Below are 25,195 nucleotides of genomic sequence, written 5' to 3'. Positions count from 1 at the left end.
GATTACTAAGTTCATCATCAAGTAATCTTTATCCTGACATCATGCTACTAGGGTAGATCTGTAAGACATCCGTATGAATAGTTTCAACCCTGATCTTTGTTGTGGAGGTCAATCGTTTCACGCCTTCGAATATGATATCGCCTTTTCCTTTGAGATATAAATATGTCAGATTTATTTTCAGGTCGTACTTGTTCGTGCAATGTGAATTTAAGTGTGTCCAGTCAGCAATATGTATGGCACGAGCTAAGTTTATACGTTTTCCAGAAGTAATGTTGGCTGCAGTAATTCTAGTCTCTAAACCATAACTTATCCACGACTCGCTGTTGAAAAATCTTATTATGCCATGCACAAACAAAGTTATCGTCTTCGAACAGAAGATATGGATTATATACCCTGGTCGTTTACGTCATGACAACTGGCGTCTACGTCATTGAGTCTGCAATGCTCGAAATGTATGAGTCAAAAAAGTTTCAAATCACCATGATGTTTCTCGATTTTGCATGAATTATGCTTGAGGAGATATGATTATATTATTCCACTCTATCTTTCCTCATTCAGGCGGAAAATACTAAGGGTTTGTAACTAATCGTCTATCGACTCGTAGTGACATATGCCAGGTCCTTGTTTATCACTCAGTAAATTGCAAAATATTACTAAGTAAAAAGTTTGTTAATGTACGTACAATAACAAAGGTACTTTACACAACTTTTAGCAACCTTCTTTAACTAAGTTACCATTACGAATCATACGAAGAAAGGATTGATGTCAAGTTCATGATTGGTTCCATGTGGCCTATTTAGTTGGTGGACCTTGATAGTCAGCCCGCTTCCATACTTGACATATGGCCCTACTTTAGAAAGTTGTAAGAATCTCAGGGCTACCCATGAACAGGTGTATCGTTTAAAACCTTACAAATTCCAAGTATACTGATTTGGGTAATAACTCCATGCTAAACGTCTCAATAAGAGTGTAAATAGAATGGATTTTGATTAAGTGTAATGGGTCTGTATTATTATCATATACCGATAAAACAATGTGTCTGTAATTAGACATTCCCGGATATCTTCAAAATTAAATATTCACGCAAGCAGAAGTAACTCCTCCACTGGGGTAGTGAGATTACCCTTCCCGACAAGACGACTACATCTTGATACACAATGAATTTTGCACCAAACTATGTGATGTGTTGTCCTGGGATTAAGATTCACTGACCCAGACTTCGACATAAACACGCGTGCGTGTTAATGTCAAAACCCAGACATTAATAAATCATGTATGCATGGTGGGGTTATGTTTGTTTAACACTGTCATGTCATTTAATGAGGGACACGACGGTAAATGTCCTCTCGTCTAGAGAGAGAAAAACGGGTCACTACTTTCTATAATGAGAAATCTATTTGATAAATCTACTTGTAATTTGGTTGTCTTTGGACATGAATTTCATTATATAAACCTTCGGGTAAAACGTGTGTTTAGGATCCATCATGAATTTGCAAAAAACTTGACCACTCATTGCAGATTTATGCTGGGGAGTCTAATTCTTAAACTATAGTCCACAACCCCAACTCCCTAGCTACAATGTAAATGTTGTACGTAAGTTGTACATATATAACTGTTGTCTATAAATGTTCTCCTATCTCATGAAGGTTATCAAACAACTGAGATCAAACCTTACTTGAAGTTCCCTTCCAAGTCTTTATATTCCTAACAGTGCACTAGATGCCGTGTGGTCATGTAAAGACTAAAGAGAATCCTACTGGACTAAAGCTAATGTGCTTACAATTTGTGTTGTCTTTGCATAGGTTTTTGTGCTTAGTGTGAAACACAACAAAGTTGTGACGTATGACATACAGTTAGTTTTAGGACACGTGTCATTAATGTTATACGCTATGTAATTGATATGAGCATGTGTCGACAGCTGTGATAACCTTCATTTTGGAGAGGGGTGGGGAGATGGACAGATCAATCAATGGATCTGAATCTGAAATCGAAAAATACAATTCCGGCCTAGCCTGGCCTGGCCTGGCCCAGCGCTATAGGTTTTGTACCGACCGGTCCAAAATGGCCGCTAAATACTGTGTTAAATCGAGGGGGAACTAAAGATTGGTGGTTTCCCTAAAGAGTTCTTCGATTATTTTTTTCAAATTTCTTAGCCAGGAACAAGTTTACATGTGGCAAAGTTTGAAGAGGTTTAGATAACTTTTGAGTTTTAGGGAAACTGGTCCCTGAGAGGGGATGATTCTACCTTAGCGTGATTTGATGGATTGGGATAAATGTTGAAGTCGGTCAATCGCAATCATCCCGTTGACTTCGATTAGATGGGGGTATCAGCAAGGTTGAAAACTTCTCCCATCACCACTATTAATAGCCATTAATATGTTACAATCGAACATAAACTGGTACTGTAAGCGATGTAAGTAAAGAGCTAAAAGAATTCTAAACATTAATGAGTTGGATATATTTGAACTATCATATCAGACGAACACTTCAAGTACAGTATAGGCTTCAACAGAGAGATTGTGGACCAACTTTAGACATTGCAGACAGCTGTTCCTACTCCTGTGGTATGTTCTCCTGAATTATAATCTGATGGGGACAATTCATCATATATATGTTATTGGTCGAAGACACGAAAAGCGGGTCGAGTGATAAAACTCTCAATAATGTGAACTATAGGTTTGGAATGTATACGACAGACCCGTAGCTCTGAAAGTCTTGATGTTATGTGTGTATACAAATAGTGTCGGGTTATGTCAACAGGGGCCAAATGCTGTAGTCTGAAGCTGGTCATGAATGATCATTGTATAGCCCTCCACGGGGTCATAGACAAAGTAAAGTCTGTGTCGGGATGGAAGAGAACTGTCAATACACTTCAGTTGTACTATAAAACACACTAAAAATGCAATCTATTCATTGGAATGAGTTTTAAATGCAGTCAGAAGTACAACGCCACTCCTTTTATAAATCTTGAATATACACTATAGTCAAGATATTGGTACTCGCACCTTGTTTACTTTCTTAAACAAAGGACTCACGCATGACTTGGAATCTAAAATCGTCTGAATAACATCGAAATCTATCAGATTATAGTTAGGGGCGAGATCAACAGTTCAAAGAAGGACAAAAAACCAATTCTTTTACTTTGGGGTGGGGGTTGTTGAGCCATTTAGTTCTTATCCTACAAAACCAATTTTACTTTTAATGGATATTTTGTATACCTAAATACAAACATTTAAGTAAAAAATGGCAAATTGAGAAGAAGAATTTTTGCTATAGTAAATGCATGGCACTAAAATAAAGTGTCAACAAAAAACTCTACTAATTTGGAATTGGTTGTGCTCTCTGAAACATTTTCAAATTGGGTCAATTTAGTTAGAGGGGGTCTGCGGCCTAAATATTGGACTATTGATCACACCCCTTCATTAACTGCTGCAACAATTCCTAGCAAACAGTGCTATAACGTTGTCGTGTCTGCTTATTCGAGAGCAAAGTCGTCAGATGTAAGAACATTAACACAAAGGACACTGCACTGTTTCTTGCAGTTTTTCATATAATATCCAAGGTTGCTTTTATAGTTATTTCTGGCCGTATAAACACACTTAAATTGAGTGAAACTATATGATCTGCAACGCAAAATATTACAAGTACTATTTTTAAAATCTTCTTTGAATAAACTTAAATCTTAGAAAAATGTAGAAATTTAAACTTTCCATTTACGATTCGTTTGGGGACTTTAGAAAACCTACTGACTGGCCGACATTACGTGTACTTATTTTCAACCACAAAGTTTAATGTGACAAGAAACTGCTACCGGGTTGCGATAATAGTTGCTTCTGGCGCGATCGAAACAAGAAGACTATCTGCTTACTGAACATAAGTCATGAATCAGAACCCTCGAGTTGTTATCTCTGACTACGATCCTTGTGTAGCCTCCAGTAATGTATGAAGCAACGGTGATAATGTGTATACGACGAAGCAGATGTGAATTTCACAAGCACTTAATTTATATCAGTACTAAACCGTTCTCTCAGCTGAATCTTAGCCTAACTTATGTGTCAAAGTTCGGTTCTAATTGTACCAAGAATAAACAGCCGCATGCACGACAAGTAGACATACAAGTATCAGATATCTAAAGTTTTTTGATGGTTGTACAGACACAAAACTATGTATATTGGTCCAGGCATAGTAAGTATGGATATCAGTTACTATTAAAGTTTCAGAACTAAACCTCAATCATACTTCATAGTCAGAGATACCAATTTGTCAGAGTTTCTTCGAGTCGGGAGAAGTCCAACGAAAATACTAAAAACTCTCCAAATGACATCGTTATAACATCGTGGCTCGCTCCGAAGTAGAATTGTTTCTATGAAAGTAAAAAGGGACCACACTCTATATGTTGAAGGTAATGGTGTACATGATATGTTTGTGGTGATTTTGAGGATATATAGGGTCTGATTTAGGAAAATTAAACCAATGGATGTTAATAGTTAACTATGTCTTGTGTATATATATATTAGACCAAATTTCGTTGACGTTAAGATTCGATTTTATTTTTCTTCTCTTTAATTCATGGTTTATAACTTATTGTCTTAAACGTGAATATGTTATATTAATATAGATCGATTTCTGCCAACTATCTGCTCGTATTTAACTTCTAAAATAGATTAACTAAAATCAAATTCAACACGATCATCACCATCATCATCGTCGTCGTCGATGTCATCGTCATCGTCATCATCATCATCATCATCATCCATCATCATCACCATCATTATCATCATCATCCTCATCATCATCCATCATCATCATCATCATCATCACTTCTCATATATACATAGCAACCATGTGGTTTATTCTATCATGGGTTAAGATGAACCATTATTTCTGCTTATCTAAATAGCGAAATGTTCTAATATGTCGGAGGTTCTCCCTAACATAAACAAAGTCGTCTGTCCAATGAGGTTTTGGGTAACAATATTCCAACTTGGTATGTCTTGGCAATACTTGCAAGTTCGGCAGTAAATACAATACGGTCGATTTATTCTTCTATATTTCATTGACATAATAGTCTAGTCACGTCCATAGTGTCAGTCCGACTGTTGACGAATGATTGTTAAATACACAGAAGTCTTTATTAGTTCACATCGCGGGGGCTTCAGGATATGCGAAAGAATCCCGTCTACTTGAATGATTTCTGATAGTCACTATGGGGACCATGCCATTAGATAAAACAATCTCTTCCTGTTTTTTCTTTGAATTGTACCCCAACGAGAGACTCCATCGCTGCCAAGAAATGTCGAAATTCATTGAATCCCGAGAAGAAACCTATAATGGTGGGGAAAAGTGGGAAGTAAGGAGAGGTGCTTTGGGTCAGTCCTCTAACAAAATGAATCTATTGTGTGTCGTAGAAAGTGCAGTTCTTTATGGAATTTAGCTAAGTGGTTCTAAACAAGGACGAACGTTAACGCAATCTGTTGAAGTGATGATTGCAGGCAATTAATGTTTGACAGGTTTTCATTTCCGTTTATTGCATACCTCAACAGCTGTAAACAATACACATGTTTCTAGGCGAGTTGTAATGGTGGGAATGTTTCAAATAACTAACATTTGGTGAAATACTTGTCAGATAAGAGTACCTTTGTCCTAAGTTACATAGACATCCAATGTCTACGGTTACAGCTTAGGTCCATGATGCGAGTCTCATGACGGCCAACTGAGGTGATGTGGTGTTCTAATGAGGCACAGACAGACAGACAGACAGACAGACAGACAGACAGACAGACAGACAGACAGACAGACAGATACATAAGCATTCTGTCTGTCTCTGTCTGTCTGTCTGTCTGTCTGTCTCTCTCTCTCTCTCTCTGTCTCTCTCTCTGTCTCTCTCTCTCTCTCTCTCTCTCTCTCTCTCTCTCTCTCTCTCTCTCTCTCTCTCTCTCTCTCTCTCTCTCTCTCTCGTTATGAATGTTTACAAAATTTAAAACAAAGTGACAATGACGCTTGTTGCAAATTTGATGGCCTACGACCTAATGCCACTTATTTATACAATCCAATGAGACCTGAGAGTCCTTGAACAATAACCTAAATGTTAAGATTTTATATTGTCTCTCTGAGATATTATTCTTGTTCACAATCTGGCCAAAAACAATTTGTACACGCATTTAGAAGCAAATCGTCGGCAAGGCAACGAATATATGACACACACACACACACACACACACACACACACACACACACACACACACACACACACAGACAGACAGACAGACAGACACACGTGTGTGTGTGTGTGTTTGTATGTCTGTCTGTCTGTCTGTCTGTGTGTGTGTCAGTGTCCGTGTGCCTGTGATTGTTTACCCCAGTGTATGTATATATATATATATATATATATATATATATATATATATATATATATATATATATATATATATATATATATATATAAAACAAACAAACAAACAAACAAACAAACACACACACACGCACACACAGTCCTCATATCACACGAATGCCGTATCAAAGTTTCTTTTAATATTGTTGCACCGACGAAGGTTAAAGTAATCTCGTGATCTTGGTTTAGACCTTGGTGTGGGTAGTAAACTTTTACTTTCATCATGCATACACTTGACACGATGCTATAGATGTGGTTCAAGTTTAGAATACTACACTAAATCAATATACAACACCTTGAATATAAACACATATACTAAGGATATTTATTTTACAACTTATTATGTATACAGCAATAGATCGATTGTTTAACAAACGTGATACTTTAAGGAAACTATTATTTAATCGGATACTCTTGAAGGTAACTCCTTTGCAGAGTTTTTTTCATTTTAACTTTGAGTAGCTGAGGACTCTATATCATATACAGTAGGACAGTCATTGTGATATGTGGACGTACTCGTGACCAATAAACGCTTACTTAGGCTAGTACAAATACAGCAAATTATCTACAGGTATTGCGGACAGACTTGACTTCATAAGATAAAAGCCGGTACTATGAAATGCTTCTCAGTAAACTAATTCATGAAATCTCCGGTATAGTTTTTAGATGTGTTGACAGTCTTGGTGAATTGCAGAGTTTACGTGTTTCAGGGGTTGCTAGTATATTAAACTAAAGAGTGCGATACATAGAGCAGATCTAGACAAGTAGCGAAATAACCCAAAATGGCTTTATGTGTAGCAATCGAGATAGTAACGCGAACAGAGCTCTAGAACCCATTAGAATCAGTGACATTCCTAGACACTTGAAGTTGATATAAAATACAGGAGTTCACTTCTGTACATGCTATTGTGTATTGTTTTTGTATGTCTGTTAAATGTTATCTCTGGAGGTCAAGTACTGGGAAACGAGGCACTTTAAACCTTGTTCGAGGTTAGCTTTACGTGGTTGAAAGCTTTCTATTAGTCTAAGAGTGTCTATGAGACAAAATAGGAGTTCGCTGTTACGTATTTGGAAACAGATCTGTGAAACTTTTGGTTTTCATGCCTATAAGGCAAGGGTACATTTACTGTATAGCTAATTTACATACATACATACATACATACATACATACATACATATATACATACATACATACATACATACACACATACATACATACATACATACATACATACATACATACATACATACATACATACATACATACATACATACATACACTATTTACAAATTCAGTGTTAAATTACTCGTTAAAAATAAAATACTACCTCTTTACACGTTCTTTACAAGTTGGTCCTCGAAATCGCAAAATTATTCTATCTCGCGAGAATGGTGTCACTTTTTTAAAACTAAGTACCAGGTTTTACTGGTTAAAATCGTCATCACAAAAACAACACAGTGTCGTTGCGGTAATTATATGTACAGTGTCTAACAAATTGTGCAATGGACTTTAAGTAAACATTCATAAACCCCTTTATGCAAGGTATGATGTTTGATCGATTTCTTAATCAGCTGGGAATTCATTTGTGCAATCAACACTACATTGATATGATAATGATGTTAATTACTGCCGCAGGTATGCTTTTTAATTCCATTCACAATGAGTCATGGGATTCTGTACAAACAACTACAATCGCTGTTGATAGCAATAGTTCAGGGCAGACATTAAGTCATGTACTGTGAAGGTGGCATAGAATACTAAATCTTAAGAAAAAGCAATAAAGTAAAACAAAAACACAACACTATGCACCACAATACAATACAAACATTCAATACACAATGCAATGCAATGCAATGCAATGCAATGCTATGCTATGCAATACAATACAATACAATACAATACAATACAATACAATACAATACAATACAATACAATACAATACAATACAATACAATACAATACAATACAATACAATACAATACAATCATACTTGGTGTCAGGACAAAGTACCTACCCTTGTAATCAGGTCATTTTGTATTCGTAGTCATTGTAGAATTCTTTTGTGAAGGAATGCAAATTTAGTTTTAAATATTGAAAACAAAACCTTTGTTGTCAGCACCTATCCATGTGCAAATGATACGTCTGAGTTTGTTATTCAGGGAGTTGATACAATCTCCATGCATCTGTTAACAATTCGTCATGTTTCGTTGAACGTTAACTGCTATGCACTTTGAAAAATACACGAGGTCCCCGGGGATACCCACATGATAAGGCTATATAGATATATACCGCGGTTTTGACGCCCTCCCTCTTTTTCGACTCATATAGTCTTTGGCTCTTGGTTTTTGTAGAGGTTTTGCCCCTCTTTAAATAGTTTTGACAGCGTAGTTTTCAAGTTGCCGATTCTCATATTTTCCCTAAACGTTTGCCTATTACTTTTGTTTTTTAAGCTTACTGAGTGAATATAGACATTTGGTCCCTAGTGTCTTGCTTGCTAAGAGGGGAGATTTTTGACCGTTATGTATTGGAGTTTTGTAGTGTTTGTGCTTGTAATGTGAATCCTCAAAGGTACACCTGTAGAGCCAAATAACCACCCCATCTCCCCAATCCCACCTCTGTCCAAATCTTCGAAATGCGTCAACATGATCAAGCGATTGATTTAATATACTAATATATTTGACATAATATATATTTCATGGTGCTATCTACATTGACTTGATGTACGTATGTGTAAACCAGGTAAAGACCCGATTACCTGTGTGTCAACAAATTATTAATTGTCGGGTGTTCATCATTGGGTGTTCGGCGTGTAAAACAATTTTTTTAAAAGCCGAAAATACGAACAAAACTTAAGGGAAAACATCGTTCAAGTTAGAACTACTATATACTGGAATGAATATTTCAATTAACAAAAGTGAATGGGTTAGTTTTATCAAAGGGGAGATAAAATGTCAGTCATTTGCTTAATACGTCATTATACCTTAACGCTGTGGGCTAAACAGATCCACTTTCCATCGTTATACATTAATTAAATAACAGGAGCCATTTGGAATATCTTGGATATGAACCTTTTAGTTCGGCAAAATACGCTTCAACGATTTTGATGTCTCAAGAGAAGAGATTAACTCTATTATAATGGGCATCTGCTCCGACCCTCGAGCTAAAAGACATTGTTTTTCATTACTATCATTTCATTACATAATATTTGTCTTTCATCCTCGGGATAATATGATTGTCATCTCTCGCACCAAGATATCCGCATTTACTATACAGTTTACTTCTGTTTAATTATTGATGATGATATTCAGGTAACCATCAAAAAAGATAGTTGACAGGCTACGTCTGATCCATTTCGACAAAGGATTCTGGTTATTTGTTTCTATGGAAATGTGATAACGACGATAGAAGATAAATATATATAATACGAGGTTGACCTCTCCACTGAAAGGGTAATAGCAAAATACAATGTTGACCGCTGACATAATAATTATTATTCACTGGCAGGGTGATATCAAAATATGATGTTGACCTCTCACATAATATTCACTGGTAAGGGGTGATATCAAAATATGATGTTGACCTCTCACACCAAATCCACTGAAAGGGTAATAGCAAAATACAATGTTGACCTCTCACATAATATTCACTGGTAAGGGGTGATATCAAAATATGATGTTGACCTCTCACACCAAATCCACTGAAAGGGTAATAGCAAAATACAATGTTGACCTCTCACATAATATTCACTGGTAAGGGGTGATATCAAAATATGATGTTGACCTCTCACATCAAATCCACTGAAAGGGTAATAGCGAAATACAATGTTGACCTCTCACATAATATTCACTGGTAAGGGGTGATATCAAAATACGATTTTGACCTCTCACATCAAATCCACTGAAAGGGTGATGAGCAACATACGATATTGACTTCTCCCATCAAATCCACTGAAAGCTAAGAATGTATAGCAACATACGATTTTGACCGCTCATATCAAGTCCACTGAAAGGTTGATAGCAAAATACAATATTGACCTCATCAAATCTACTGAAAGGGTGATAGCAAAATACGATATAGACCTCATCAAATCCACTGAAAGGGTGATAGCAAAATACGATATAGACCTCATCAAATCCACTGAAAGGGTGATAGCAAAGTACGATATAGACCTCATCAAATCCACTGTAAGGGTGATAGCAAAATACGATATAGACCTATTATTTCAAATCCACTGAAAGGTTGATAGCAAAATACAATATTGATCTCATCAAATCCACTGAAAGGGTGATAGCAAAATACGATATAGACCTCATCAAATCCACTGAAAGGTTGATAGCAAAATACGATATTGACCTATTATTTCAAATCCACTGAAAGGGTGATAGCAACATACGATATTGATCTCATCAAATCCACTGTAAGGGTGATAACAAAATACGATATTGACCTCACCGAATCCACTGAAAGGGTGATAACAAAATACGATTTTGACCCCATCAAATCTACTGAAAGGATGATAGCAAAATACGATATTGACCTCATCAAATCCACTGAAAGGGTGATAACAAAATACGATATTGACCTGTCATCAAATCCACTGAAAGGGTGGATAGCAAAATACGATATTGACTTCATCAAATCCACAGAAAGGGTGATAACAAAATACGATATTGATCTCATCAAATCCACTGAAAGGTTGATAGCAAAATACGATATAGACCTCATCAAATCCACTGAAAGGGTGATAGCAAAATACGATATTGACCTATTATTTCAAATCCACTGAAAGGGTGATAGCAATATACGATATTGATCTCATCAAATCCACTGAAAGGGTGATAACAAAATACGATATTGATCTCTCACACCAAATCCACTGAAAGGGCGATAGCAAAGTACGATATTGACCTCATCAAATCCACTGAAAGGGTGATAACAAAATACGATATTGATCTCATCAAATCCACTGAAAGGGTGATAGCAAAATACGATATTGACCTCATCAAATCCACTGAAAGGTTGATAGCAAAATACGATATAGACCTCATCAAATCCACTGAAAGGGTGATAGCAAAATACGGTATTGACCTATTATTTCAAATCCACTGAAAGGGTGATAGCAATATACGATATTGATCTCATCAAATCCACTGAAAGGGTGATAACAAAATACGATATTGATCTCTCACACCAAATCCACTGAAAGGGCGATAGCAAAGTACGATATTAACCTCATCAAATCCACTGAAAGGGTGATAACAAAATACGATATTGATCTCTCACACCAAATCCTCTGTAAAGGAATGGTGACAGCAAAATAGAATGTTGACCTCTCACATAAAATCCACTGTAAAGGTGACAGCAAAATACAATATTGACCCCTCGTATCCAATCCACTGAAAGGGTAATGACAAAATATGGTCTTGACCTCTGACATCAAATCCAGCCGTTATCTACTATATGCAGTAGTCCAAGGCTATATGCACATGAGGTTTTAATAATATCGCTTGCTTGCCTAGATACCCATGCAGGGTAGTGCGCATTACAGATGCAGTCACATCGAACGTCACATATCATTTCACGTGTCTTGTGAATTCATTTACAAATATCCCATAAAATTTCCACAAAAAAATGCTGAAGTTGCAGCTACTGCAGCTTTAGAGGAATTTTCTATTAAAATTCAATCGAATACGTTTTATTCAAGGTCAGGTCAAGTGTAGTTTGTCATTGGGTCATTAATTGAATTCACTTTATACCTAAGTTGCAATCTCCGACCACCCATGCGTGTCTATCCATCCTAACCAAATGGGATTTTATCACTATGTACCTCTCTTCAAATCCCCTGTGTTTGCAAGTTGTAAACAGTGAACTTCTACAAGATGTCCATTCAAGGTTGTAGCAGTCATAATGCCAACTGTTTTAGCCTTGAAATAAATCACATGCTACTTCAGATATTGGACTGACTGTATTTAGTCTCAGCACAAAACACCCATTACCGCAAAGCGTCGACATATGAGATATGTGCTCCAGACACCCACTGTGTGACCTACCTTGGAGTATGAGCATGACACCTCTTCGATTACTCAACTCACATAGTTTGAGCTACTACTACTAGTACTTACCAAATGTGTATTTACTTGGTTTTCTTTATTTCTCAATTGCATTTCCGGCAATGATGATCAGCGGTAGTGTACTAGTAAATGCTATCTCATAGAATCTCGATTTCTGGAATTCTTCTTGTGGGGGTATTTACACTGGACACTTCAAGAGTTCATGACAGATTTTCCGATAGATGCAACTTCGTATTCAACAAACCATCGATCAGCAAAACTTGAAAGAGCGCAATTCTCTCGTAAAATGTACTTGTAAATATGTTGTTGTTTTTTAAAAGTCAATGTTCGATATCACTTGTAATGAAACAACTACTACTTCTAGTAGTAGTAGTAGTAGTAGTAGTAGTAGTAGTAGTAGTAGTAGTAGTAGTAGTAGTAGTAGTAGTAGTAGTAGTAAGACAGACAGACAGACAGACAGACAGACAGACAGACAGACAGACAGACAGACAGACAGACAGACAGACAGACAGACAGACAGACAGACAGACAGACAGACAGAAAGAAAGAAAGAAAGAAAGAAAGAAAGAAAGAAAGAAAGAAAGAAAGAAAGAAAGAAAGAAAGAAAGAAAGAAAGAAAGAAAGAAAGAAAGAAAGAAAGAAAGAAAGAAAGAAAGAAAGAAAGAAAGAAAGAAAGAAAAAGAAAGAAAGAAAGACATGGTACTGTGGAAACCGGGCTTTCAGCTTACTAAGATAGACACAAACAAAACCCAGTGTTAGGCGATGAGGTAGATTAATATAAAAGTGGGTATAAAATATCGATGGTTTTGTTTTGTGGATGTAATCACCCTATAATCAAGACATAGTATAAACACTAAAAGACCTCAAAAATGTACACTGCAAGATTATGCAAGCCATCAGAAAGGCCACCCTACTGTAAGTACAATTATAACCAATATTCATATATCATCCAATAGCTTATGATAGTTTCAATTTGTGTCTAATCTTAGTATTCAAATAGGTGGAAACTCAGTTTCTACTGTCGTAAATTATGAAGACAGTGTAAGGAAGGACAATGGAATTCACCAATTAAGCCCATCTTTATTACAGGACATTTTTCTTAAGTCCTTTAAATCATTTTGATAACAAAATGAAAGCAACATAAATTGAACATTTTTTACGAGTTTAACATTAACATCAAAATAATTCTCCCTCCATAGACATCATGCCCAAAAAATACACAAGTCAAAAGTTTACAACATAACCTTGGATAAATACTTTAAAATACAAATTCAAGAAATGAACACCATGAAATCCTGACAAGCGAAGTAGCAAGATGGTCAAAAAAAGTAGGTGGGGATTTTTCCACCCAATAGTTCTAAGTCTTTGGAATGTTAACTTAAAATCAATTGGGCGAAACAAAATAATTGCATTCATTATTTTGAAACTGTAACTAGATCCATAATTCGTACACCAAATATTGAAATCTAAGATGCTGATAAAAAAATACTTGAACGTTGACCTTCAGCGTATGAACAGGTAATCTAAACTTTATTTTTGCAACTTTGTAAAAACCATTACCCGATGAATGAAACACCAGACAGGTAAGTGTATTCATATACATGTACATCACGAGTGCCTCTAAAATTGCATATCTACTATATAAATAAAATAACAATTACAAAAGTCTGCAATCCTTCAGACTTTCAGAGTGTCTGCATTGCAACAACTTTTGCTATCTTCAGTCTCAGTAAGTAAATGATTAGATGGTTTATCATACACAATACGGTTGGTGCGATTAGACCAAATCGTGTTATGATTAAAATTGTACGTTTCATCATATTATCCCCGTATTTAAACAATCTCTCCAATCTTCTTGAGATCGACACGGATTTCTTTACGTCAGTGACACAAATCACATGGAACTTAAGTCTCTTATCAAATTGTGTTCAAGTTAATGCAATCCCAGGCGATAGTCTAGTTCCAATTTCAAAAAATGTCGTTGAAAAATAGTTCTGTGGGCATTTTGGGATAGAAGCCAGAAGACAGCTTTACTAGGGTAATTTGATGGTGCTGAATTAAAAAAAAAAACATTACGAAATTGTCAAGTAACCAAAAACTATTAATTATGCAAATGACTCATTACAAAGAAAGCTTACATCGAGCTAAGGTGTGCCTTATCATCGATGTATGTACAAAATATTCGAAATTTGAAGCTTACATCCGGAAGATTCCTTAATTGCCAAACGAGATTAATTATGCACATTTCTCATTACAATTAATAACTACATCAACAAGCTTTAAACTTTCAGGTCACCTGCGATTGGTTATCGTGGAAGTGTGTGCCAAATTATATCAAATTTGAAGCTTGTATTCTTAAGATATTGTCTAATCTCAATCAGCCAAAAATAGGAAAACTCCATTTGTATGTTTTCCAAAAGATTTTTCAAATCTAATTTATGCAAATTAGAATGCAAATTTAAGCAAATGTGATGGGCACAATCTCAACATTTTGCTTGGGAGGCATATTTTTATTCTCCACCATCAAATTACCCAAGCTATGTTGCCTTCCTGATTTTACCCCAAAATGCCTTCATTTACTTTGAACTGGACTGCAGTGATCTATATTCTATATCATCGTAGACAACCTCGTTGTGTATGAAGAACTATGGGTATCTCAATCTGGTAAATTGAAATCCTGAGATGCAGGGATTGCTTAAATAATTGTAGATATTTAGCATAACTATACCGCTACAAAAGACACTCCTATTTTTATAGTTGACATTAAAGCACAGACCTACGGTGAAAATATAGGTTAACGTGACACATTTAGCGTTTTCTGCCAATTAAACTTACACATTACCCAAAGGCGAAACAGTTTAAATCTGAGATGTTGGGGTAAAATTAGGAATCTGCCACAAATCTGCAACTGTCTTTTCTCGGGGAATTAACAGTAATTTCCCCTAGTTTAAAAGGCATATTGTAATTCCGATGAAAATGCATTCCTAGTCTTGCTACTCGCTGGAGGACCGACCGTACCAGAAAACAAACGTTGTTGTACAGGGCAACCATTTCGATCAATCTTGGAAGGGAAAACATTGCGGTCATTACTGCTATAATGCTTAATGCTTCCAACAAACACAACGACCTTATTTTAGTTGGTCACATAGCACTCTTCGTTATTACAACATTAGATAAAGCTTTGGGCTGTGTTCCAGATCCCAGTTGTCGTCCATCTTGACATCACTCAGTATAAAAAATAACCGGTGACCTTACTCGTTTTAAAAGGTACACAGACGTGATTTTGGATGCATAACACGTTATATCTCCTTCTAGGCCTATGTGTGATCACTATTGTGTGTTTTCCTGATTATATACAAGTATAAGTATATCCTCATAGAACTCGTTGCCTAAATAAACTGCATCATTCAGTTGTTTGGACCACAGACAAGTAAGATTGTCTGTCTGTCTGTAAGCGATAACATAGGGCCCCAGGAGGATCGGCTTAATCACAGACAAGTATGAAGATACTTATATGTGGCCGAGTACGAGTAACAATAATTGACTGTCAAGGAGGAACGTGAGCATTGTATGGGGTCTGTATTTGACCTTAACGTTAGAAAAACTCTACCACAAATAGAATGTTATCCCGTCCGTGTCTTCTATTCCCAATAGAAAACTTAAAATTGAGACCATGTGTGAGCTCTGTGGTTGAATGGTACGCATTGCAATGTTGTTTAATGTAGTTAGCGCTAAAGGTTTGCATGCATCTCTCCCTGTCTGGCAATTACTAATTGTTTATTACTTACAAACTGCCACTAGATAAACCGTTGGGATAATGGATTATTGGACTGACTTCAAGGTATAATATGGCCACATATACATTGCATTTACTCTTTATAAAAAATGCCAAACGTTCCGCTTTGATACCAATGTGGGATGTGGTGTATTATCTATTCGGTCACGTTGAGGTCAAACCAAGCATGTCAAAATATTCGATAATTTAGTCTGTTTATACTGTTCATCCTATCATAAACTGATACTATATAACTCTCTGTTACAAGATTTATCGTTCGTATTTTGCAGCATTCCCGTTGGTCATAGATTTGCAGTACCCGTAGAACGATATAACAGTGCAATATTACCATGCAACACATGTATCAACAATAAAATGAAATTTGTCTTCCTTTTTTAGCGGAAATGATGAATTAAAGTTTTATACTGAAATATACGTGAAGAGCTCTGAATGACAATGTTGTACAAATGACTCAATTTGTGTATCGTGTTATCCAAACACCTAACCCTTCACTTTACATGTAAATGGATTGTAAACGTACAGCGTAAATCGTTTGGGACACACAGGGGCAAAAGTATGCCTACATTTCAATCATCAACAGTGAAGTGTGTTAGACTGTACAATACTAATCGGGCATGTAGCTATAGGGTGCACGTGGCACGACACGTTATAACTTACAGACTATATTTTATATGTATGCATATGCCATAATCGCCAAGTTTTGATTTCTAGATGGATAAACGAGTCAGGGGTAACATTCCACGTATTCGAACACAACGAATTACACAAATTAATCATTTTTAGAAGTTCAATTCTAACGAATAGAGTTTTCAAACTAAGTTCGATATATTACGGCCTTCCTTCGTTGCATGCGGGTGGTCAAATTTTTGAATAGGGTACGAAAACAGGGCAAAATCCATCACATACTTGGCTATAAGTTCATCAATATACTGTTCAGGAACTTTCATATATTCCTCTTCTACCATGTCTTGACTCGTTGGATGATAATACCTCTGCCTTTTGGGAAAATGTACTACTTCAGCAGCACCTGTTGTTTTTAGCACGTGATCAACATCCTCATCCAAGTTTTCGAAATTGCCTACAAAATCATAGTTGATTATACAAGGTTGACACAATTCGTGCATTGGCATCCAGTGTATATCCATTTGATTGAGGTTTGCTTCAGTTAAATATTGCACATATTCCGTGAATGTGACGTCATCACCTTGTGGTGCGGGTCCAGCGTCTGGTCTATACCGTCGAACAATGTATTTGCCGTACCTGCGGATAAAATCTTCAAACTTCTCACCAAATTTATTCCTGTAGGCTGATAAGAGACGGCTGAGTGGTTCCCGAACAAACATAAATTTGTAATAGTTCTTCAGTCTGTATTCGATCTCAGAGTCTGAAAGATCACCAAGATGAACCAGCCCTGAACGATGATCCATCCGGGAACTTTTATCTACATCGGTGATATACCCATCTATAACCTTAATAACTCTCTTCCAGTTTGAACAGGCTACTTTAGGAACGAAGCAGTATAAAAATTTGTACTTATCGTTGACAAGGACCTGCGTGTATAAAATTTTCTTCTGCAGTTGCGTCAATTGTGTAACGTTTTTCTTATTGTTGTATTTGCACATAGCATTGAGCCTCTTCTGACGAGTTGGCCAGGGAAGCTGTGAACGGGGGAAAAAGATAGAAAAAAATTAACACTTATCTGAAAATTAGTAGGCTAAGCATTTTATCAGAAGTGAAATTCTATCAGAAGTTTAAGCAGGAACTTTTTTGTTAATTTTCGGTAATTAGGTAATTACCACTCAAATGACAATAGGAATGTTTCAGGGTAGAAATTCATCTAAAAACGGTCAGGCAATACTCAGTAACAATACTAAGTTTACATTTACATTTAATGAATAACTGTATTTTTCGTTTGAACGCATGGGCAATCATGATTGATCAGATCAAATGAAAAGGCATGCTGTTGATAACTTTGAGTTGCAATGCTTTTAAAGGCCAGGGTTTCAACCCCAGGTTTTCGCATCATTATTATCTTATCTGTGGAGTAATGAGGTTTACATAACATAGTGTCATTCTTTTGTTATGGAACATTTTTCCTACTTTTTCAATGTACTTAGTGATCCATAAATTCGTATTGTTAAATAGAAGTACCCGCATATTTTCGTCTCATTTCCGGTCCTTCTGTTTATTGAGTACATTCGTTGTATATTTATACGAAGGTATCATTGAAATAACCACTGCAATATAGACACTACATACAATGGAAAATTTCCAAACTTGAAAAAGGTTTCCCATCAGAGTTGACTTTTTATACACATGGAAAACTCGGTGTGCATAAGTTGAATATGGGATATACTGTGACCTATATATACTGTGATCAAAATGCGACAGTTCATAAGTGGCGCACCTGGGGCAAAATGGTTTGTGGCGCATTCTCAAAACCCAATGTACTTAGTGATCCATAAATTCGTATTGTTAATAGAAGTACCCGCATATTTTCGTTTCCTTCCCGGCCTTTCTGTTTAAATATTTTATTGAGTACATTTGTTGTATATTTATACAAAGGTATCATTGAAATAACCACTGTAGAGAGTTAACACTGCGATACATGAAGGTGTGCGGTATTTCGAGGGTCTCTGATCAATTCTGTCGTTTAATAGTGTACATGCATGTAAAAGTTGACATACTTCAATGCAACGTTTGCAGGCACTTATAGAAATCATTGACGGTGTCCGTTGGAAACGTCCAATTCACAAATTTGTTCACCTGTCCGACACACATTACTAGTAAGTCGGTTCCTGCTATATGATAAATTAGAACGAAGCGTCGGCTGACTACTCGATAACGATGTGAATAGTTTCACGTCGCGTAGTGTTGATTCTATGAAGGGCATAGTTGACCATACAGGCAGATGTGTCAACGTTTTGTTCTTAAGATTTCAATATTATTGTCGATGATGATAATGATGATGAGCAGGAGGAGGGGGGAGGAGGAGGAGGAGGAGGAGGAGGACGACGACGTTGTTGTTGTTGTTGTTGTTGTTGTTGTTGTTGTTGTTGTTGTTGTTATTGTTTGTTAACCAAACGTGTTAACAAACATTATTTTTCAATTTGCACTTAGCATCGTAACACCAATTGACAGACAAATGTTTATGGTTACACTCTCGATGAGTGTGCCTTTGAATTACATAGGGATCAAAATCCATTGTTCAAAAAGGGGAAAGGTAGAGTCTAGTATTTCATATTCAGTGAATATACACATTGTTGTTGTCTGCTCAAACCGCGAGAAATCCGTGCAGCGACTCGGTTGCTTGTAATGACAAACGATTTAGTAATGTCAGGGTTAAAGGTCATGCGTCCTGTCTAACCCCGCTCCATTGCAACGCTTCGTCACGGTCGATCGTGTTCGTTTTAGTATTGGCTCTTGATACTGGAACTATTATTCTGCAGCGACAGACATCCTGAAACCCCCTAACATGTAATCGTACTCGCAAACACAGAGCTGACGGACTGACTGAGACAAATAAACAGATAAGGGGAAACCGGAACACAAATCTTACACTAACTGAAGTAAACAGTGCATACTAGCTGTAGATTCCACTACTAACAAATCACAAAATGAATTGCTAATTTCGATAATTGCGTCTCTTTGCTGTAATTTACGATTGCTGTACGTATTGTGGTAAACTAAAGCACAGGTCACCTCTTTTGTATTATTAAACAGTACCATCCAAAACGTACCAACCCATTCTCGCAAACCAGAGTTATTATTTCTCACCATTACAGAACGTTGCCGTAAAACAGGCCGTGGTTTGCGACGATGGTACCAACCAAGCAGAAGGTAACATATTTAGTTGCGTCAACTGAAATATGTGCTCTGAGTTGCGAGAGTTTATTTTAAGTTAATAATAATATATACAATCATTGTGGAAATCGTTCAAAATTTGCAAGTTATGTCTTTGTATTGATGTAGATTCAATATAACAGGCGCATTATAAATACTTTATTATTGTTATTGCTATTATTAGATTAGATACGACTTGTATTAAGTAAGGGACAATGAGACAACGTGACAGATACAATGTCCACCGCTGCCTTCAGTAATGGAACCATTCAATAGGCTGAGCTAGAAATCCCTAATGCACAGAGGGGTAGGCCAAATATCAATTCCTCGCTTGTTGAACACGGTATTAAAAGTGCTATGTGTGGTGTTGCCACGACAACAGTTGAATCGGTATTTTACTATCGTCCTCAGACGACCACGCATTACAATACAATGAATGGTTGGTTGGAGACCATGCAATTAAAACTTGATCAAACTCATAACAGAGTCTCTTGTAATGGTAAGTTTCTCCCACGGCAGCCAGATTTTAGCAGTCTGCCAAGTAGTGTTGAAACCTTATAATGTGTGAATCAATAACATCATTAAAATCACGACCTCGTGGTATAGAACTTGAACGTCCTTCATTTAAAATTGGGTAAAAATTCCCCTGGACATGCTGGGCTTCAGGGCTGGGGTATTTTTGAAAGATTCGACAGTTTACACTGGATCATGGCAACATAAATGTAATTTGAAATCCGCTTTACGCAGTGCAACAGTGTACTGGGAAAGGGATGGGAGGGGATTTTCTTGGCCTATGTAAACCAAAGCTATGATATAACGGTAACCACCTGTCATTGCTGTCAACAACAAGATACCATCGACTTTTGAAGACTGCGTAACAACACAACCATAGCAAACACAAACAGTGACATTTCAAACAAAACATTTGTTTCCGTCTGTAACTAACTCTAAAAGGTGGGATAAATATTTTTTTCGATAAAGAATTTCAAAAGGAATTATCTACATGCTTCCCTAACACTGTGTGAGTACAATTTGGTACATACTTTTTCTACGATTTGATCGGGGAGTACTCAAATTTCGGCACACTCAGAACATTGGGTGGTGTCCATTACCGTCCACATAAAGCTGTCAATTGTTGTCAGGTAGTCGATTTATAGAAGTATTCGTAAATTTAATGGTATATCGTATACCTACATGGGTTACGAATCACTTACCATAGCATAAATGCACTTTAATATCGTTTGAACCGCTTTGGTAGAGTTACTTTCATGAAGCGATACATTTTTTGGAACAACAAGTCATCCATTGTTCCGAAAACATTAATGAACTGTTCAGCCACACCGGTGCACCGGACGTTCAACGGGGAGTTGAAACCACTTTACACTTTACACCGTCATGGCCGATCTACACTTTGACTGGTTCATGAAGTCCAAACTGAGATTGGGTTGATAACCGTTGACAACCAACCAAACAAAAAAGTATACTACTCATATGGTATTTTATATGTAGTTTATTAAATGGTGCATATCAACAAAAACATCAAGCTCCGGTGGACAATAATACCGACTGTCAACCCGAATAAGTTACTTGTTGAATTGCATCTTGTAATTTTGTTGACGGCAAATTGTCAATTACGACAACCCCCAGCACATACAGAAAACACACCCAAAAAAGAATCCGGTTACGAGTACATTGCAACGTTTCGCCAGCGACATTTACGTTTCAAAGTGGCTTTTCTTTGTCTTGAAAAGCCAACAAATAGAGCCGACCGACCTTGCTTTAAAATTTATTGTACTGTATTCTGTGAAAATGATTTTACAAGTTGGTGTAAAACAAGATAAAATCATTCGAATGTCAACCAGATGAAATTTCTCACCGGGCCCCACCTATCTTTAACATCTTGTTGTTGGAAAATGATATTTTGTTTTGAAAATCCGAATTGCTCATAAAATCATAAAGGTCTCACACAGGACTGTACTTGGAGTTACTTAGTCAGCAGGATTTTATCTTTCAATCTTGATTCTGGACTGAAAAAGCATCCCCATGGTAGCTAACGGGGAATGTGAGGAGGTGTCAGACAGGGACAGAGACTAGACAGACAGACAGACAGACAGACAGACAGACAGACAGACAGACAGACAGACAGACAGACAGACAGACAGACAGACAGACAGATGAAGGCATACACAAATAAATTCGCATGACTGTCACCCAATTTATCACTGAATATAGGTTTTAGAAGATATTGCGGTGAAGCCACGAGAATTGTTTTAATTTAATACTCGGTAAACGACCGCTCCTGAGGTTTATTTTCGTTCAAATCATGAACAAAATATTTTGCGCGCAACGCCCCCCCCCCCTTCAGATCATCAGAATTTTCAATTTCTCCCCAGCCCCCTGTAAATAACTTCCATCCTATCACCATCACTGTCCCCCATCCCGACCCCTCTACCTATGCCAGATAAAAACGAAACCCATAATTACACTATAAGTTAAGTTCATTTCAAAATGTTAATAACATCAAATTTGGCAGCCAAGGGAAACAAACTAGTGAAGTCGCGAAAAATACACGTGTAAGGCATGTTGAATCCTTAGCATGATGACACAGCATATTTCGCGCAATAACAGAAGTTGAATTGTTTCAAAAAAGATAATATATTGCCACAACAGCTGACATTGTGTCACTTATAAAAGCACAGGGTCCAGCGAGCATGTAATTAATTGATTGATTGATTGATTGATTGATTGATTGATTGATTGATTGATTGATTGATCGATCGATCGATCGATGATTATTTTTTGTGGTAAAATAAATTTATTTTGTGTGTGATATTGACCAATTGACTCATTCATTTTTGTGGAGATATAAAACTTTTTCTCCTTTCCCTGGCTACTTTTCTCTCTTTCAGTTGTATATAATTCTCTCTTTATTGACTAAATAAAGACAACTTGTCCATTCTTCTCCTCTTATCTAAATCAAAACACCACTGATCTCATAATTAACATGCATCTGTTACATCACCTCAAAAATCAATGAGTCAATTGGTCAATATCACACAAAATATTTCATCCCAATAGTCAATCATTCAATGGATCAATCGTTCAACCAATTAATAAATCAATAATTATTACTATTATACTAAACAGTTGTTGAAGTATACCGATACTCAACGATATGAAAACTATCTATATCAGCCAAGACTGACACATAGTAACATCATCATGAATCAATTTTTGAACGCACATTTTGTCGCAGAAACATCCCGGAAACCAATTTGATCGACTACTACTATTATCATTATTAATATTCAAAGTTAACCAGGAAGGACGATTTTCTTTCCTTCTTTGAGTTCCTCACTGGGAATGTTATCGAACGTTTACAAATGTTTCCATATGCAAAAAAAACAAAACAAAAACACCACAAAATAAAACCACTTCTATTTCTGGTTCATGTCTTTCAGTGCCACCAGTGTGTGTCTACAAGTTGTTTCTAGATATTCTATACATCTACTGCAGTAGCCAATAGCATAGGATGAACTCACATACATGTATCAGTATCTTAATTCCTGAGGCCCTAAAGGGCCATTCTAAATTTCTATCTCAAATTCTTCTCCAATTATAGCTGTAAGTGCCACTTTTATAACAGAATGTCTTGGAATTGTTCGCAATACCGTACAGATCAGATGGATGGGCAACTCATAAAACAAACACTAAATTTTCAAACTCGTAAATTTATATACAAAGTCGCTACACATAGTTGAATAGTCTGGTACATCATGTACATACAAAGTTTGTGTCATAACTCTTACTCTCAGTCACATAGCTCGTAAGGGATGACTCTAACAAGTCACTATACAGACAAATATACCCACCGGTTTACTACTGTCGTAACCATTCGGCTGTACAGGATCCGTCGTCCTAGTGAGGAAGTTCCCGGCTAGAAGTATCCTCGACGTCAATCTCCGTTCCGGCGATGAAAATGACACGACGAACAAAAATGCAGCGGTCGAACATATTATCAACAACATACACAGGGTAAATGTCCTTTGCCTTCCGTGTCTACGTGTTAGGCAGATTGAAAACATGTTGGGAACAGGGATCCAAATATATATTCCAAGTCGCAATCACTTGTTCAAGGGTCCTTATAATAAGGGACCTTAAATCAGGTCACTCGTTTAAATTTAGAAAATGGCGAAATTCTGTGTGAATACACCAAGACGCGATAAATACCAGTGACTGGCAGTGTACAGTGCGGTGTACTGTGACCGTGTCCTGGAACGCGGACGTCGGAGAACTGCAGAGAATCCAAAACTACATGTACACACAGGCAGACGACCACACAGTTCCGTATGAAACGGAAGATCGTGAGTGAAACACATGTCGTAAGTATAAAGCAATGCAAATATACCATCGGTGAGCCATTGTTATTAAAATGTTATTGTAAGGTGCTGTGTGCTAGTGTTTGTAGCAATCCAAAGCTGGTCGACGGCCTACAAGCAAGTCCTAATCGACGAGATAAAAGATTGTCAGGGTCGGAAGGTCACTTCAGACTGCAAACTAGTCACCCGGATGTTCATATCACATTTTGCTATTACTTGAAGTCCCGGATGGTAGACGATGTATAATATTACATCTTTCTCTCTGTGTCTGTCACTTTTTTCGTCTATCTACCTGCCTGCCTACCCGTTTATAACTGACGAAGTCGAATGACCTTAGTTGGATGTGAAAACTTAATCAGAATAAATGTCACACCTGTTTAATGAATAGTGGGCCGATATTAGTTTACGTGGGTGGTTTTGACTATTCAATAATTTATTCTTTACACAAAATTATCACCTGTATAGAATGTTTTTGATGAATCACAGCCTGAAGTACTAATCGTATGACATTGGTAACTTCTACAACTTTGTCATGCCCGTGAATCACAATAGAGCAGCACACAAACCCAAACCGTGGTGAAAATTACCGAAAATTAAAATGTTTACCGTTTCTTTCTTTTGAATGGTAACAGTTGTGCCCTCCTTACTGCACAGTCACTACTCCATTCATGGTGCAGTAGTATGACTTATTTTTAATACTACTTGCCACAACTA

At 36.8% G+C, this 25,195-nt stretch overlaps 1 protein-coding gene across 1 annotated transcript; it reads right to left on the bottom strand.

Moving 5' to 3' along the window:
• Positions 1-13,546: 13,546 nt before the first annotated feature.
• Positions 13,547-24,187, bottom strand: LOC144439327 (carbohydrate sulfotransferase 14-like). Its single transcript, XM_078128608.1, has 2 exons — positions 23,975-24,187; positions 13,547-17,917 (listed from the first exon to the last, which is right to left on the bottom strand). The coding sequence occupies exons 1-2, from the start codon at positions 24,185-24,187 to the stop codon at positions 17,069-17,071; spliced, it is 1,062 nt and encodes a 353-aa protein (XP_077984734.1). The 3' UTR covers positions 13,547-17,068.
• Positions 24,188-25,195: the final 1,008 nt, after the last annotated feature.

The sequence above is a fragment of the Glandiceps talaboti genome, chromosome 8 (genome assembly GCF_964340395.1).
Source record: "Glandiceps talaboti chromosome 8, keGlaTala1.1, whole genome shotgun sequence".
NCBI classification, from domain to species: domain Eukaryota; kingdom Metazoa; phylum Hemichordata; class Enteropneusta; family Spengelidae; genus Glandiceps; species Glandiceps talaboti.
This window is presented reverse-complemented; position numbering and strand designations above follow the sequence as displayed.